The 17,542-nt window shown below is 36.8% G+C and overlaps 1 protein-coding gene and 1 pseudogene across 1 annotated transcript; both read right to left on the reverse strand.

Moving 5' to 3' along the window:
• Positions 1–3,535: 3,535 nt before the first annotated feature.
• LOC127171682 (protocadherin beta-7-like) overlaps positions 3,536–17,542 on the reverse strand; it is an 83,027-nt pseudogene continuing 69,020 nt past the window's right edge.
• pcdh1g32 (protocadherin 1 gamma 32) lies at positions 11,560–15,856 on the reverse strand. Its single transcript, XM_051120484.1, has one exon. It carries the CDS (start codon positions 15,478–15,480, stop codon positions 13,000–13,002), a length of 2,481 nt encoding a protein of 826 aa, XP_050976441.1. The 5' UTR covers positions 15,481–15,856; the 3' UTR covers positions 11,560–12,999.

Here is a 17,542-nt window from a genome sequence, read left to right on the forward strand (position 1 = left end):
CACTGCTGTGATTGGATAACAGTTGTGTATGTTTGACAGCCTCTATCCTTTACAGATGAACACTGCTTTGATTTAGGTTAAAAAAATGCATAAATACTCAGTACATACAGTGCTTAAAGTGGAAGTGCCGGAGGTGATCCTGTCTGGTAGAGTGATTTATATGACACTGACGCTTTGACTCTTGAGAACTGGCAACATGTCAGAAGTACCACTTCAAGCACTGAGTACATATCAAACAATCTGTAATAACAGACAAAACAATAGTGACCACATAATAACCTACCTGATCCCATGATGAAAACGTACCTGTGGGAACTTTTTCACAAGATGCAAAATGCATTTTCGTACACAGTTATAATTACAGCTCCATATGTTTCGCTTTCTGGATGTAACAAGCTTGCTCGGTAGCTCAGCCGGCTTGGAATTTTTCCCCTTTGTCTATCAGTTAATTAAATATATTTCAAGTATTTATTCCTTGTATTTATATATGTACTGCAGATTTTATAGCCTATATCTGACATTAATTTGATGTAATATTTAGTATTTTCACATGCAGATGGAAAAAAATGTTATTTGTACTACTGTCTGTTTAAAATAAATGAAAAGAAACCTAGCATATTAGATTTTTTTTGTTTGTATGTTTTTTTTTTTTTTTTTTCTGTTGCACCGAAATTGTATCGAACCGTGACCCTCGAACCGAGGTACGTACCGAACCGTGACATCTGTGTACCGTTACACCCCTAGTCTTCAGAGCCATCTTTATTGTTCTGTTTCTTCATAGACCTGCATTTGCCTCTCTCGTAATTTACTTACTATGTGCATGAATCGGTGGGCTAAACAGGTGGTGATGTAGAAGCAGGCGTTGATCATCTTCTGTGGAGGCGGTGTTTATCCACACTATTATGTCATAAAGTGCCACATTCCACAACTTGACGTTTGGGCAGACTGGCTTCAACATAAGCTGTTTTTAGACTAACAAGAAAATTTTGAGTTCTGAAACTTACAGGATGTTTTTACAATACAATGACCTCTTAAATTTCAAAAGATCAAGGGAATTTTGATTTCTCAGTTCATGAGCCCTTTAATACATATATATATGTATATATATATATATAGTGACAGATTTATTTATTCATTGTGAGTGTGTCAGCAGCAGCAATTGGTCCTTCATGCAGCCCTGAGACTGATTTTGTTGAGTTGCTGATTGGCTGCATAATCTCTGTGTCGGAGAGGAAATGGAGAGTTTAGAGCTGAAGCAGCTGCTGTCTTGGAGAGCTGCCCGTCTGAAGCAGTGTGTTAATGCTATCATGTCCCAATACAGCATCTTAGACAGATTATGTAGGGGCAGCTTCCTATATCTATAACATCTTCAACTGAAGGGCACATAAAGTGATGCTAGATAGACTGTGTTTATAGTTCTAGTTAATAGGATATTTCACATATGACCTCTAAACCAGCTGTCATCGCTTCCCTGCGGCGGTTCTCGAAGCAGTAGTTTATTTAGGGCCGGAATTTTGCTCTTTAATGCATCATATTTACGGATTGAACTAATGTCTAGGTATTTTAAGAAACTAACATTATCATTTTGTATATTGCATTGTTAAATAGCTCTGTTGACCCCAATGAGGTCAGTGATTTGTATTGTTTGCTGTATGTGTGAAGGCTGTATTGTGCATTTCACCTGACTGATTCTGATTGCGTGCTGCTGTTTCTCAGAATATTGGAGTCCTTCTCTCATCACCAAGGCAACCGCTGCAGTTGTGTGAGATGTCGGCCATTTTGTGGGGGAGAGGAAATGGCTTTGCTGAGAACAGGTCTGCTTTAATAAAATGGAGGGTTAAGCCTTTAAAGTAACTCATCTAATTTGTCCATGTTCTCGGCTGTACTTGATACAATCTATAATGTGATTGTGTAAGCGAATCCAAGAACACATGACCTTCAGTTTAACCCGATCTCTGGACTGCAGGTAGCATTTCTAGTTACATCAATAGTCACTTCAACATAGAAACCAACATTTTTGTATGTGGCTGACGTTTTGTTCGTGACATTTGCTGTTATATAATAGTTGGTGAGTCAAGAGAATGCATGTCTGTGATTTCTGAAGCTGAAAATGAGAGCAATAATTTTCCCCACAATTCATTTAGACGAAGCAGCAATTAAACTAAATGTCCCTGGACGTACGAATAACGGATTGGGTTAATGGTTTTTAAAGTAATTGCATATTTCAAATGCTTTAAAATGAGCAGGTGTTTCTTGCATGAGCTTTATAATATATCAGGCACTTTTATTTATCTTTTGATTGTACAATTATCTGGACATTCTCCAGCTATCTCAGTCATGTATCTCTGTCATTTGGAGCGCCTCTGTACACGTATGTCTCTGCTATATATGGATACACCAGAGCAGAGCTGATGCCCTACTTCGTAAATCTCTGCAGAGCTCCCTCCTTCTGACGCAAGCATTCTTATTCTTCTTTCTGAACTGAATCAATAATGTTTCTTAAAATGGGTCACATGCGTAGAAGTTGCAGATATCAACATTTTTAATTCTTTTTGGGCAGCACTTACTGAAAAACAAAAAGAATGCACATTGTATTTCTTTATCTCTTTTTGCAATTTAAAAAAAAAAAATAATAAATAATATATATATATATATGTATGTATGTATGTATGTATGTATATATATGTATATGAAACATAATTCATATATAGAATTATTTTAAATGTATTTATTTATTTATTTAGGAATTTCCAGAAAACGTATAACTATTAATTATATCCATAGTAATTCATGAGTTTCTTGACGATAACCTTAATATGTAATTATGATTTATTAAACCCATGTATATACTACCATTCAAAACCACTTTTTTTTCACTATTTCACTTTTTCACTAAAGTCACTATTTATACAGTTAAATCAGTAATATATACTGTAATATTACTACAATTTAAAATAACTATTTGCTACTTGTTTCTAAAGCTGAATTTTCAGCAGTCATTAGTCTTCAATGTCACATGATTCTTAATCGAATGTGCTGATTTGCTGCTCAGGAAACATTTGAAGAGTTCATTTGCAAAAAAACAATAACTCACTGTTTTTCACAATTTTCAAAAATCTTTTTCTTTTTTTTTTCATTGTGCATTCCAATTAATCTCAATCAAACTTCAGTTGGGTTATTATGATATAAAGAAAAAAAAAGAAAAGAAAAAAAATAACTAAGACAATAAAGAACATGATAACATAATAAAAAACAAAAAACAAAAACATGATTTTTGAAAATTAATAAAAAAAAAAAAAAAAAAAAAAAACAGAGTTATCTGTTTTTGCAAATAAACTCTTTGTTTATTACTATTACTAATGTATTTTCTTTTTCGTCATTGATTGTCACTTTAGGTCAATTCATTTAATATTTGCTAAATAAAAGTACCAGTTTCCAACCTTTTGGATATTGTTGCATATAATATATGTCCACAGTTATGTTCACAGACCAAGCAATTAAAATAATAATAATAATAATACAGCTCAGCCATGACTGTGAGTTCTGACAAAATTTTATTTCAAATGTAAGTGTTCCAATAATAAAGTAAAACATAAATCAACAGCGATATAAATATTAGCTTATAAAATAAAAAGGGTAACATGAGGTGCTAAGCATTTCTTTAAAGGAATCACAGTCAAATACAGAAAGCCAAGCAGCAGACAGACATTTATATATATAGATAGATATTCATAGTCAAACAGACAGGAGTGGCATTCCAGTATCATTACCGACTGATTGGAATTACAAGCACAGAAAAGTACAGTAAGATGTGGGGAGGGGTGGTACTCTAAAGACAGTAAGTATCGTCTGTTATCTTTCAAAGTTTTAGGTGATTGGAGAAAAGGAAAGAAAGTGTAATCAAGGGGGAAAAACACAAAAATATGCACATACTCCACAAGCCTTAAGCTACGATTGCGTGTCTTTAGAAGTTGTAGTATGTACAGTTTGGTTAGTCAATGATCTTGAAGCTTTTCTTCCTACAACACTACACTGGAGCTTTTTTCTATCGTCTTTTTTGTTGCTTTTTTTAAAAAATACTGAAACATTCCTGTAACAGCCAGCCCTTGTGGCTCTAATGTTTGTACAGACAGGTTACACATTTTATATACACTGTGGTGGTGGTTGGTGCAGAACAATGGACAGAATCCTTCCATCTAAGATCCATTCAAGTACAGTGTCGCACTTAAGTTAGTCGTTAATCTTATCACATGGTTCTTTCATTTTGGTTCACTTCATGTTTTCCAATAATTCTTACCACATTCACTTTGACCTAAATCTTTCTCCGATCTTGACCTTACAAAGGCTGAGATTATCTTTTCTGAGCTTTAAAACACTGTTTACATTACGTGCATTTTCAGGATTCTTATACCAAGCTAACAGGAAATTAAAGCAAAGAATAGTCAAAAGTGTTAACCTAACATTCAGCTCTGCTTAACTGGCTATTAAGAAGTTAATGAGAAGACTGAATCTATTTTTAAACACCATGCCAACAATCCAGTGTCTCACCAAACGTAAATGTATTATCCGAAAACTAGTTAAATATACTTTCGTGTGCCGCCTTTTTTTTTTTCCCTAGTACACCCTTTTCACTGCATAGTTCAGCTCAATACTCCTTTTTCAGTCAAGGTGAGGGTTGTGGCACATTGTTAAAAAGCCTAACAGCGTTTCATTTTGTAACCACAAGAAGCATCTACTTTGCTTTGGAAAAAAACAAAAAAAACACAAAAAGAAGGCTGAAACATGACATTTGGAAACAAAAAATAAAAGAAGAAACGTATATTTTCTTCTTGTTTTAGTAATGCTATTTACAGGACAGAGTTATCTGTCACAGAAAGAGCTTCAGGAATCTAAACACATCTCCTCTTGTTCAGTCATTCTTTGTTTCAGCAACAGATGCTTGATTTTTCGGGGTTATTGAGATTAAGATATTGTATTACAATTCAAAATACAATAAATAAAAGTGGGGAAATCTTAAACAAACAAATAAAACCCTCACAGACAATAACATTAAATCTAAAGATTGTTCATTCTTTAACCAAACCTCTGGACTCGTCTATTTTTTGAGGAGAAATGCTCAGATCCTGGCGACATATTTCTGCAGCTCTGATAGTGCTTCCACGCATCTTACTTCTTGTCTTTCTTAGTAGGCTTCTTCTTGCTGGCGGGCGTCTGAGCTGCCTTGGGGGCTTCGACGGGAGGAAGGGCCTGGGGAGGGGGAAGGGCCTGCTGGGGCACCTGATTAGAATCAGAATTAGAATTAGCTTTATTCGGCAAGTGTGCACAGACACACAAGGAATTTGTTACATGTGGACATACATGCATATCTGACATGAGAACAGAAAACATTTAAATAGTAAGACTTAACAATAAATTATAATAATGTTAATAATAACCTGTTGCTGAGGGTTGGCCGTGAGGGTGGCGGTGCTGCCCGGGATGTAGACGTTCTGGCGGTAGTCCGGGCCATACTGGGGATTGTAGCGAGGGCCGAGAGTTGCAGTGGCTTCACTTGCTTCTGAGAGCAACGGTAGGGTGAGAAAGAAAGAAAGAAAGAAAGAAGAAATAGACAGAGGTATAGAGACAGTAGAAGAAGAGGAAAGAGAGAGATTGGAAAGGTTATAGATGGGTTGGTTCGGCACAGAGCTCATAATTCAGTCACTCAGGAACCGCATTGCAGCTCCCTCAGTGACCTGCTTCTGCCTGCCCATCCCCCATGCATTATGTATGCCGTAACATCGACACACATCACATACTCAGCATCACGGCTACAGAACAGAAGACGTGTGTATATACAAGAAAAGCACACTAAATCACACTATTTCCACAGTTCTTGTAAAATGCATTGCAAATGGAAGTGACATTGTCATCAAACAGCCGTGAGGCAAATCTGACTTTGTTCCCACAGTATAAATCTGTTTCTTTTCCACAAATTCATAATGAAATTGTAGTCATGAAATTGTTAATCAAAACCAAACTCACCCTTGTAAGAAAGAAGTGCACTTAAAGGGATAGTTCACACAAAAATAAAAATTCATAAGTAAAAAGTCATTTATTACTCACCTTCATGTTGTTCCAAACCTTAGTTTATCTTTGGATCACAAATTAAGATATTTTTTGATGAAATCCAAAAGCTTTCTGACAAAGTGCTTTCCAAGAGCTTTTCTGTGTCAAAGACTGACACAGAAGAAATTAAATTGTTTTCTTTTCTTTTTTTTTTTTGTTTTCTTTTCTTTGTGCACAAAAAGTACTCTCGTAGCTTCATAAAATTAAGGTTAAGCTGTCTATTCAGTGTCAGAAAGCTATCGGATTACATAAAAATATCTTAATTTGTGCTCTGAAAATGAACAAAGGTCTTACAGATTTGAAACAACATGAGAGTAAGTAATAAATTACAGAATTTTCATTTTTGTGTGAACTATCCCCTTAACTGTACTGAACATGCACTTGTGGTGTATATACAAGCATATGGTACAGGCATATTTTAAGAAGAATTTACATATTTATATAATGTTAATGCAAAAAAAAAAAAAAAAAAAAAAAATAGGGATAGGTCACCCAGAAATAAAAATTGTCATAATTTACTCACCCAAGTAGTTTCTAACCTTTATGAGGTTGTTTCTTCTGCTGAGCACATTTTGAAGGATGCTGGTAACCAAACAGCTGACGGTTATTTATTTATTTATTTATTTATTTATTATGTAGTATGTGTAACGTGACTAGTGACTATGACTCTATCTTATTATGTAAGTTGTTTTTGGCTTATGCTTGTGAGCCAAAGACAATTTTCCACTTAGGGGGACAATAAAGTTATGCAATAAAATACTATGTAAGTCAGTGGCTACCGTCAACTGTTTGGATACCAACATTCTTCAAAATATCTTCATTTGTGTTCAACAGCTAAAAAACACAGGTTTGGACCTAAGTGATGACAGGATATTCATTTTTTGGGCAAACTGTCAAAAAAAAAAGTACACTTTCATGACTGTTTAAGTACAATTAAAATCATTGTTTTAATAAACAATGATTTTGTCAGAATAAACAATGCCATGCTTTAATAGACACTTATTTTTATTGTGTTGACTAAACATACTAAAGCACATGTAAATTACTTCATTATAATTTTAACTGTAGTGTGATATTCAGTAATGTTGTACATTTACAGATAATATATTTTAAATGCAAGTTAAAGCTTACTTCATTATAATGGTAAAACAGAAAATTTAAATGTCTGAAGTCTCGGCATATATTTAAATGCATTTAGATTGGATTTACAGGATTAGTTCACTCCTGAATTAAATTAAGATTTTAAAATTTTTAAGGAAATCATTCCAGGATTTTTATTTATATAGTGGACTTCAACGGGGATCAGCAGGCTGAAGGTACAAAATGCAGTATCAATGCAGCTTCATATGGTTCTGCAGGGGTCTATATATATATATTTTATTTATATATATATATATATTTTTTTTTTTTTTTATGCCCAGCCCAGTGTAAATTTGAACCTACAGATCCAGATAATTGGATTGTTGTTCAGCTTCCAGCATGTAAATGTACTGTAAATAACACTCTTGAGATTCTGTTGATGTTCATCTAAGCTAGAGAAGAACACCAGCACAGTGCTGTCATTCTGACTGCAGCTGCTGAGAGGAAGAAAGCTTCCTTTGTCTCTTTACACTCAATTAGTCTGACTCTATAACAGTCAATAAATGGTGAGATCCACTGTACTTTGGAAGCCAGAACTCACTCTTTTCCTTCTTCTCTCACTCCATCTATCTCTTTCCTTACATCATCCAGTTTTTAACAGTCTTCAGAATCTGACCTTGAGGACTGACGGATCTAACACAATATATGTGGACAGCCTTCCCTTGCTGTAAAACTAGCATATGCTGAGTTTAGGATGCTGGTGGGCTGATTTGCCCCCAACGGGTTGCTTAATTAGCTTAACCAGCAAGCTTATCATGAAAATTTAGCTTGTAAAGCTGATCAGCCTGAAGGATGTTTCTAGCAGAGAAAAATTTTGCTTTACAAGCAAAATGTTTATGACAATCCTGTAGGCTATGCTTTTCTAAGTTTTTCTAGTTCAAGTCTGTGCTAATGCTTTCTCCCCGTCTCTTATTTGCTCTCGTTTTAATGCAGTTTTATAAAAGACGGAGGAATGAGTGAGATTGAGATTCACCGTTCGCTGCTGCCATCAGAGCCTGGAGCTGTTCAGCTTCGGTAGGGGGGTTGGGCCACGGTCCTGTTCCTGCTATCACACCAGCGCTGGCACCTGCCTCATCAGGACGAGCTCCAGCCCTACATGACAGAGAACAGGGTTAGTGACTCAGCATACACACATGGTGCTTTTTCCTCGCATTGTACCTCTCACACATATAAGAACAGCAGCCACCACGTTTGCTAGCATAAATGCACCCCGTTCATTAGCTGAGACAGCCATTTTGTGTGACAGGGCAAAACAGTGCAGTGCAGTCAGAAAATGGAGGCTAAAGTCGACAAAGCAGTTGCAGACATGAAGTAAATAGACAGATGCATTGATCAGAATACAGTTTTGTCTGTTTACACCATGTGGCTTGACAACACATACACTGTGCCCATTAATCAAATCACAACAACTTAATTTAAAGAGATAGTTCACCGTTATCATTTTTTATGATTCTTTTCTTTTCTTTTCTTTTCTTTTCTTTTCTTTTCTTTTCTTTTCTTTTCTTTTCTTTTCTTTTCACTTACTCACTATCATGTTGTTCCAAACCTGTGTTTGTGTTTATTTTTTTATTTTTTTTTTTTTTTTTACAGTGGCGTGGCTTGCATACCTAAATGTGACCCTGGACCACAAAACCAGTCTTAAGTCGCTGGGGTATATTTGAAGTTATAGCCAAAAATACATTGTATGGGTCAAAATTATTGATTTTTCCTTTATGCCAAAAATCATTAGGATATGAAGTAAAGATCAAATTCCATGAAGATATTTTGTAAATATAAAATACAGTAAATATATCAAAACTTAATTTTTGATGAGTAATATGCATTGTTAAGAACTTTATTTGGAAAACTTTAAAGGCGATTTTCTCAATATTTTGATTTTTTTTTTGTTGTTGTTGTTGTTGTACCCTCAGATTCCAGATTTTCAAATAATTGTATCTTGGCCAAATATTGTCTTATCCTAACAAACCATACATCGATGGGAAGCTTATTTAATTTTTGGATTCAGCTTTCAGATGACGTATAAATGTCAATTTCAGAAAATTGACCCTTATGACTGGTTTTGTAGGCCAGGGTCACAAATCATATGCAGGTCCATCAGTAGTCTACTTTAAACCAAAAAAAAAAAAAAAAAAAAAAATCAGCCAATTGATGTTCCTCAGGCTTATAAAACATGCAGACATATCAGCAAATGTTAAAACAATTGATTAAATATGAGTATTTATAGTGTATAATAACACTTCTGATTACAAATACTCATTAAAGGGTCATTCCTTATATTTTTAGCGCCTTTTGTGTCCCCAGAAAGTGTCATGATCTTACAGCCTTAAAATGTCATTAAAGTCATAAATAGCATAATTTGAAGAATTTGAAATATTTTACAGCATTTTAAAATACCAAATATCACCACTTTTCCTATGTCTCCAGGCTTTTGTATCCCATTTTTAATATAAATACAACACTTACTATCAGTACTTTTATTGTATGTATGCACACACACACATACACACACACACGCACTCACATATATATATATACATATACATATATATATATATATATATATATATATATATATATATATATTCTCCAATTATTACATTTATTTTGACTATTATAATAAAGGTTTTTAGTTTTTCCCTTAAGTTATTGCTTTCTCTGTTATTTTCACTACTGTCCATTCAAATGAAAGCTGTCAAGAGACAATTAAATTAAACACAATTAAATCATAAAGCTGACATCACTTCCTTGGAAGGAAAACAACTTGGTAATGTGAGTGACATCCTCTGATAAGCTTCAGATAAGCTTTTAAATAGACAAAGGAACATGAGTTTATTAGGATAATGTACACAACACCCATATATAAAATTCTTAAGTCTTTTAATCTGTTGCTCATTTGAGTAGAGATTTTTGTCATTTAATAGAGTTTGTTTCATTTGTTTCAATGCTTAAATGTATTAGTCCAAAATGCAAGTTTGAGTAATGTGTTATTTTATAAATTTTTATTTATTTATTTTTTAAAAAAACTGTGAAACACAAAGACATTTTTTATTTTTATTTTTTTTATTTATTTATTTTATTTTATTTTTTTGGTGAACTATCACTTAAAGTATATGTTGGTTATTACAGGCTGCTCAGTTTCAAAATGGCATGACTAAAAAGCAGATTTTTACTCTCTTTCTCTGCCCACACAAACAGATTGAGAGCAGAGTCCGTACATAAGGACAGAAATATTTCTCTACTCTTTAGGGACAGACTTCACAGACTTGGCTCTACAAAGCCAAAATAAATCAAATCGGAACAAACAAAGTTTACTAAGCACAGGTAAACACACTGCAATGACAACCCGCAGAGCAAGATGCAACAAACAGCTATCAGCGATACACATACATCCAAAAGCCTTATCCTCAAATGAACCAACTGCATGTAATTTGTGGTCACATTGATATGTGTAGGAACAGACTGGACAGCATGTCGCTGGAAGCTGCAGGACACATAATCTGAAAGACCTAAACACAACATTCCACTAGAAGGCTACACCAGGTGAAGCCAAACGCTACCACACACTAGCCTTCTCTTCGCCTTCACTCTACCTGGACTTCTCGTATGGAGTCCATCTCTGCTGCAGGGTGTGGAACCTGTGTTGGCTGAAACATAAGCACAGGAGCATGCAGCTGTCACTCAATCACCCAGCGTCCAGTGAGGACGAGACTAACCAGGGCACATGGATGAGTGAGAATGTCTTTGAGCTTCTTTTAAGTTAAAACCTTAGTAGCTGGTTTACTTTCGTATGTTTTTTTTATAGGATGGTTGCCGTCATTATATATTTGGTGTATTTATGGTATTTTCCCTCCACAAGATTTCTTTTGTAGGATTTTATTTTATATAGTATGGTATTGTGGTAAATCATCATTGGCATCTTTAATATTCATAAAAATGGTGAAAATGGGCTAAATGTAGAGATCACTAAATGAAAATGAAAACACTAAATGAAGGAAAACTATTCAATTTTTCTAAATAATTACTAAATAATTCTTGCTGACTAAATTCATAATATGGTGACCACCAAAATCTAGGCACTCAAATGTTTACACATAATCCCAGATTTTGTTCTATTATCCCATTCCAATCAGAGTGATTAAATGAAAATTATTATAAAACAGTGTACGTAATACCATGTGGATAATCTCAAATGTATTTACAGGTTTTGTGAGAAACATAAACTGAATCCAACACTCACCCGCTGGGACCAGGCCTCTGGTTTGGGGGAAATCGCCAGTCAGCATTAGGTGGCTTTTGCTGAAAATAAGAAGAAAAGACTTTTGTCAGTTCTTTTGTTTGATAGAGATTCATATGCAGTATTGGTCCATCCTGAAACACAGGTTTCTCTATCCCATCATAGGAGGTTGTGGTTCTGAAACACAAATTCGTATTATTGACAGCACAGTACAATCTGATGCACTTCCTCTGCTTTTCCTCTGGACTGTTTTCTGAAACTGCACCTTTGAAAGAATGAATTGAGGGGAGCAGTGAGAAGTAAGCAACAAAGAAGAACATCAGGTAGAAAATAGGTTGAGGGAGTGTGTGTGAATAATTGAAAGTTCGATCATGTTGCTTTCACGCATGAGTGCATGTACATGAGGAGCATACACATCAGTCTGTATCAAACAAAATATGAGCTCACCTGTAGGTGGATTATGGCTAAAGTTTTTTTTTCACATTTTGTCATAATTTCCTTAGTATCCCACACAGTTTTATTGCATCTCCCCACACTGAGTCGAGCCATTATGTTGCAAGATAGCATTCAAGGCATGTGCAATATCACACTGTAATGATCCTACAAACTCCAATGTAGATTCCACAAAGACAGTCTGCTATTTGGGACTGCATGCATACAACTGCTTTTCTTTCTCTGCCTCACCTGATTTGAGCTTTTGACCACACTATTTTCAATCACAACTCTTCTCAGATTCATACTGTTAAATTCTCTGCTGAGTCATTGGGTCTAGAAATAGCTCAGATCGTGGCCTGATTCTTAATACACTTGGCATTATAAAGTGCTTAGTCCAAAAAGTGAGTCATAGTGACTAGAGCCTTAGTCTGAATTAATGACATATACAGCAAGATTTGCATCTGTCCAGAAATTATTTTGAGAAACTGTGACATTATAATTCATACCACAAACATTTGAATGGCGTATCATTTGTTTCATTAACAGATGCAACATTAAATGCTTACACTACCCATCAAAAGTTTGGTGTCAATAAGAATGTTTTAAAGAAATGAATACTTTTGTTCAGTAGGGATGCATTAAATTAGTCACAGTGACGATACATACATTTATAATTGTTTATTGTATTTTTATTTTTATTTTACATAAATGTTGTTCTTTTGAACCTTCTTTCATCATAGAATCCTGAAATAAGTTTATCACAGTTTCCACAAAAATATTAAGCAAGCCAACTTTTCAAAATTGGTAATAAGAATTGTATCTTCTCCACCAAATCAGCAAATTAGAATGATTTCTGAAGGATCATGTGACACTGAAGACTGGAGCAATGGCTGCTGAAGAGTCAGCTTTGCCATCACATGAATAAATTACATTGTAAAACATTTGAAGAACAAAATAGTTATTTTAAACGGTAAGAATATTTCATAGTATTTCCATTTTATGTGTTTTAGATACAGAAAATAAATAAATAAATGCAACCTTGGTAGGTATAGGAAACTTCTTTCTCCACAAACATTGAAGAAATCTTACCGACCCCAAACTTTTAATTGGTAGTCTATAATATTTCCTGAAAATCTCACCTTCAATGAGTGAGCGAAGAGTCTTTTTGACAGTCGCATGCTTAGAGTGCTCTGTGGGGCCTTAACAAACACAAAGTCGCTCCTGCTGGACATCGTGGAGAAACCATGCGTGTATGTGTGTTTGTGAAAGTCCCGGGAGGCCCCCACGACCTCCATGTATCTAATAGGACCGTCAGTATTTAGCTGCAGATGGAGGTCATTGTGTTGGTGCGCACGAGATGTGTGCTTGAAACCAAGTTTTTGCATAAGGCACATGACGTAACCACGGTGTCCGAGCCAGCGCACTGCTACAACAATGATAACCAGGAATGAGACCGTAATAACAAAGGATAATGTGATTATAAGGTACAAGGTGAGGTCAGACCCTTTTGGGCTTTTAGAGGTAAAGCTTCTACGTTCTGACAAGACATCTGAAGCTTTCTCAGCCAGGGTGATGTTAACTACCACACTAGCAGAGAGAGAAGGCCTGCCGTTATCTTTTACAATCACAATGAAGCTAAAAACAGATTTGCTGTTCTCTTCTGTAAGCTTACGGGCTGTACGTAGCTCTCCAGTATGTGCGCCTATGTGAAACATTTCAGAATCAACCCCTGAGAAGCTGTAGAATAACCAGGCATTGTGGCCACTATCAGCATCCACGAATGCAATACGATTGACCAAGTGTCCAATGCTGGCTGTTCTAGGTAGCAAAAACTGCAGCGTCCCATCAGATGGGGGTGCAGGGTATATAAGGACAGGAGGATGATCATTCTGATCTATAATAAACACATGCACCGTAGCATTGGAGCTTTGAGCTGGGGCTCCTCTATCAAAAACCTGCACTATGAATTGAAATGCATTCAACTGCTCATAGTCAAACTTTCTCATGGCATATATCTGTCCACTATCTGGGTTAATATATACATATGAAGACACAGATCTACCGAGAGCTTCGCTCTCCAAAATTGAGAAATAAATGGTGGAATTCTCACCCACATCTGGGTCTGATGCAGACACAGACAGAAGGGGAGCATTTGGTGCATTGTTTTCTGCTATGTCCACAGAATAGGAAGGCTGTGAAAAGACTGGGGGGTTATCATTAACATCTGAAAGACGTAACACAAAAGATTCCTGCAAGGAACGGGGTGGGGAACCAGAGTCTGTGGCGGTCAAAGTAATAGTGTATTCAGCCACAGCCTCTCTGTCCAGCAGGCCATCGGTCATTAAAGTGAAAAGCCCTTTATATGGCGAACTCATCTTGAAAGGCAACCCATAAGGGATGTGCACGCTCACATCACCATTTTTCCCTGTGTCTTCATCTTCTACTTTGATTAGGGCAATGGCAGTGCCTGAACTCACATTTTCAGAGATTACAGGAGAAACCACATTAATGGTGATAGTAGGAGTGTTGTCATTCACATCAATAATCTCGATTTTGATGTTGCATGAGCTCTCCATGGGAGGCATTCCTTTGTCTCTAGCAAGAACAGTGACGTCATACACATTCGCTAGTTCGTGATCAACTAGTCCTGTAACTCTAATTTCACCAGTTGTAGAATCCACGCTAAAAAGTTTGATCACATTGTCAGAGGTGTATTTATCAAACATATAAGATATTTCACCATTGTGACCATGATCTGCATCTGAGGCATTAAGAGTTGTAACTAACGTTCCATGAGGTGAATTTTCTAAAAGCGTGACTCTTTTTGTAGGATTATGGAAGTGTGGCGCGTTGTCATTGACATCTAGAATATTTATAAAAATGGCACTGTTGCTGGACTTTTCTGGACTGCCACCATCAACTGCAGTTAAAATCAATTTAAATTCGCTCGTCTTTTCTCTATCAAGATACTTGTTTAAGACTAAAATTGGGATTTTGCTTCCGTCACTTTTAGTTTCTACTTTAAGCATAAAACAATCGTTTTGACTAAGAAAGTAGGCGCGCAATGAATTCGCACCCACGTCAGGGTCATGCGCACTTTCTAAGCGGAACATCGTGCTTGGCGCAGCCGCTTCTGAAACTTCCAAAGAAGTGTTTCGGCTTCGGAAGTGTGGCGCGTTGTCGTTGACATCCACAATTTCTATCGTAACGCTGTGCATTTCCAACGGATTTAGAAGAGAAATCTGAATCCGAGTGTGACATTGTAAACTTCCTCCGCACATAATCTCTCTGTCCATTGTTTGCTTGACCACCAAAGCTCCAGATGTCAGGTCTACGTCAAAGTACCTAGCATTAGATTCCGAGATGATTCGCATCTCTCTTAAAAGTATCACTTCAACATTAATTCCTAGATCTTTAGTCAAGTGTCCAACAATAGTTCCAGGTTTAGATTCCTCCGTTGTAGAATATAAAAGTTCCAAAGCGTGCGTTGCAAAACACAAAGAATTAAGAAAAATCCAAACTGCAGCCCAGTCCAAAGATCTCCGACACTGCTGTTTACTCTCCATTTTTAATTTAGTATTTTCACTAGTAGCTAAAAACTCCTACGTGGTTTTAATTCATGCATATCCCAGACCTCGCAAAACCTTGTTGAGTATATGAGAAACACCTTTTGTTTTGTATCAATGATCTCCTCCATTTGTTCTAAGTTTCTAAACTAACAATACAGCTCTTGAGAGCAACAAGCCTGTGTGAGTCTGGGACAGGAGTTAAAGGGGAGTGGGGATAAAAACGTGCGTTTCTATTGGAGGAAAGTTACTTGGCTTGGACAAAAGCGCACACGGAGCTGTCCAAGGTGCTGACACTAGCGTCTCTCTCTCTCTCTCTCTCTATCAGTTACGTATAAATAAACATGTATAAGCAACTTGTTTAAATCTGCGTTTGTCTCACCTGTTGGCTCTCGAATGTCCACGCGCTGTCTGGTAATGACGCATCAAGCACGTTTAGCGTGTCTGTAAAGTTTGTGGTGCTGCTGGGTTTAATGAGGGTGAGATCACTAAATTCTGACATTGGAGAGAGATACGAGCCAAAGGACTGACTCTGAGACATCATGTCTCCTCCCAGAACCTCCACATACTTAATGGGCCCGTCAGTGTTGAGCTGAATCTGCAGGTTTCTGTTGGGGTTCTTGTATTCAGAATTTGTCCTCCTGATACAGCAGTTTGAGCCACCTCTACTGCCTCGCGCACATTTCACCAGTAAGATGAAAAATGTCAACAGACACAACAGTGACACAGAAGCCAACGAGATGATCAAATATAAAGTAATTTTGCCAGTTTTCTTGTTGGGCTCGATAGTTTTCTCTCTATAGTCTGAGATGGGCTCGTGAAAGCCGTCTTCTATCAATATATCCAATGTGACTGTGGTAGATTGGATCGGTTCTCCATTATCCTTTATTTCTATTAGCAGTCTCTGAGAGGAGTCATCGTGCTCTGAAACAGCGCGTTTAGTCCTCACCTCTCCCGTATGTAAATTGACACTGAACAGAGACACGTCCGTGGCCTCCGCGAGTCTGTAGAACAGCCAGGCGTTATGACCCGAGTCCGCGTCCACTGCTGTTACCTTAGTGACGAGATGTCCTGCTTTAGCAGAACGGGGCATTCTTTGATGAGAGACAGACCCCATGGATGTGGACGGGTAAATGACAGCAGGTGCATTGTCGTTATGATCCAAAATAAACACATACACTGTGGCATTGCTACTTAGAGAAGGAGAGCCATGATCTTTAGCCTGAACGATGACCTCAAACACTTTTAGTTTTTCGAAGTCAAACGAATGCATGCTAAATATGCTACCATTATCAGAGTTGATGTACATATACGAGGATATTGGGGTATCCCAAACTTTAGGGTTCTCAATAGAGTATGATATTTTACCATTTACGCCGACATCAACGTCTTGAGCAGATACGGAGCAGATTATAGAGCCTGGAGTGTTATTTTCTTTTACGTACACATGATACACGTTATCGGTGAACTTTGGGGCATTGTCGTTAACGTCAAGAATTTTAACTGGAATTATTGTTTTGCTACTTAAAGGGGGCGAGCCAGAGTCAAATGCAGTGATTTCTACGTTATATTCTGGGAACGTTTCGCGGTCTAAAACGCCGTTTGTAACCAACGAATACTCGTTTGAGAAAGATGGTTTTAAAATAAACGGAAGGTCAGACTGTGTCTGCAGACTGACTTTTCCATTGTCACCAGAGTCGATGTCCCGTGCGCTTATTAACGCTACAACTGTCCCGCTTGGCGCGTCCTCCCGCACAGGGCTTGGTTTAGACGTAAGCAATATCTGCGGTGGATTGTCGTTAATATCCGAGACTTCTATTTTAACTGTACAATGGCCCTCCATTTCGGGGACACCTCTGTCTCTGGCACTTATCTCAATATTGTACATAGGAGTGGTTTCATAGTCCAACTCTCCGTTTAGAATAATTTCCCCGGTATTCTCATCAATGTGAAATAACAAACGCAAAGCATCAGAAGTGTGCTCTCCTAAGGAATATTTAATCTCTCCATTCGGACCTTCGTCCAAGTCTTTTGCTTCAACTTTAAGAACTGACGTGCCTCT

This window comes from Labeo rohita, chromosome 10 (genome assembly GCF_022985175.1).
Source record: "Labeo rohita strain BAU-BD-2019 chromosome 10, IGBB_LRoh.1.0, whole genome shotgun sequence".
Classification (NCBI taxonomy): Eukaryota; Metazoa; Chordata; class Actinopteri; order Cypriniformes; family Cyprinidae; genus Labeo; species Labeo rohita.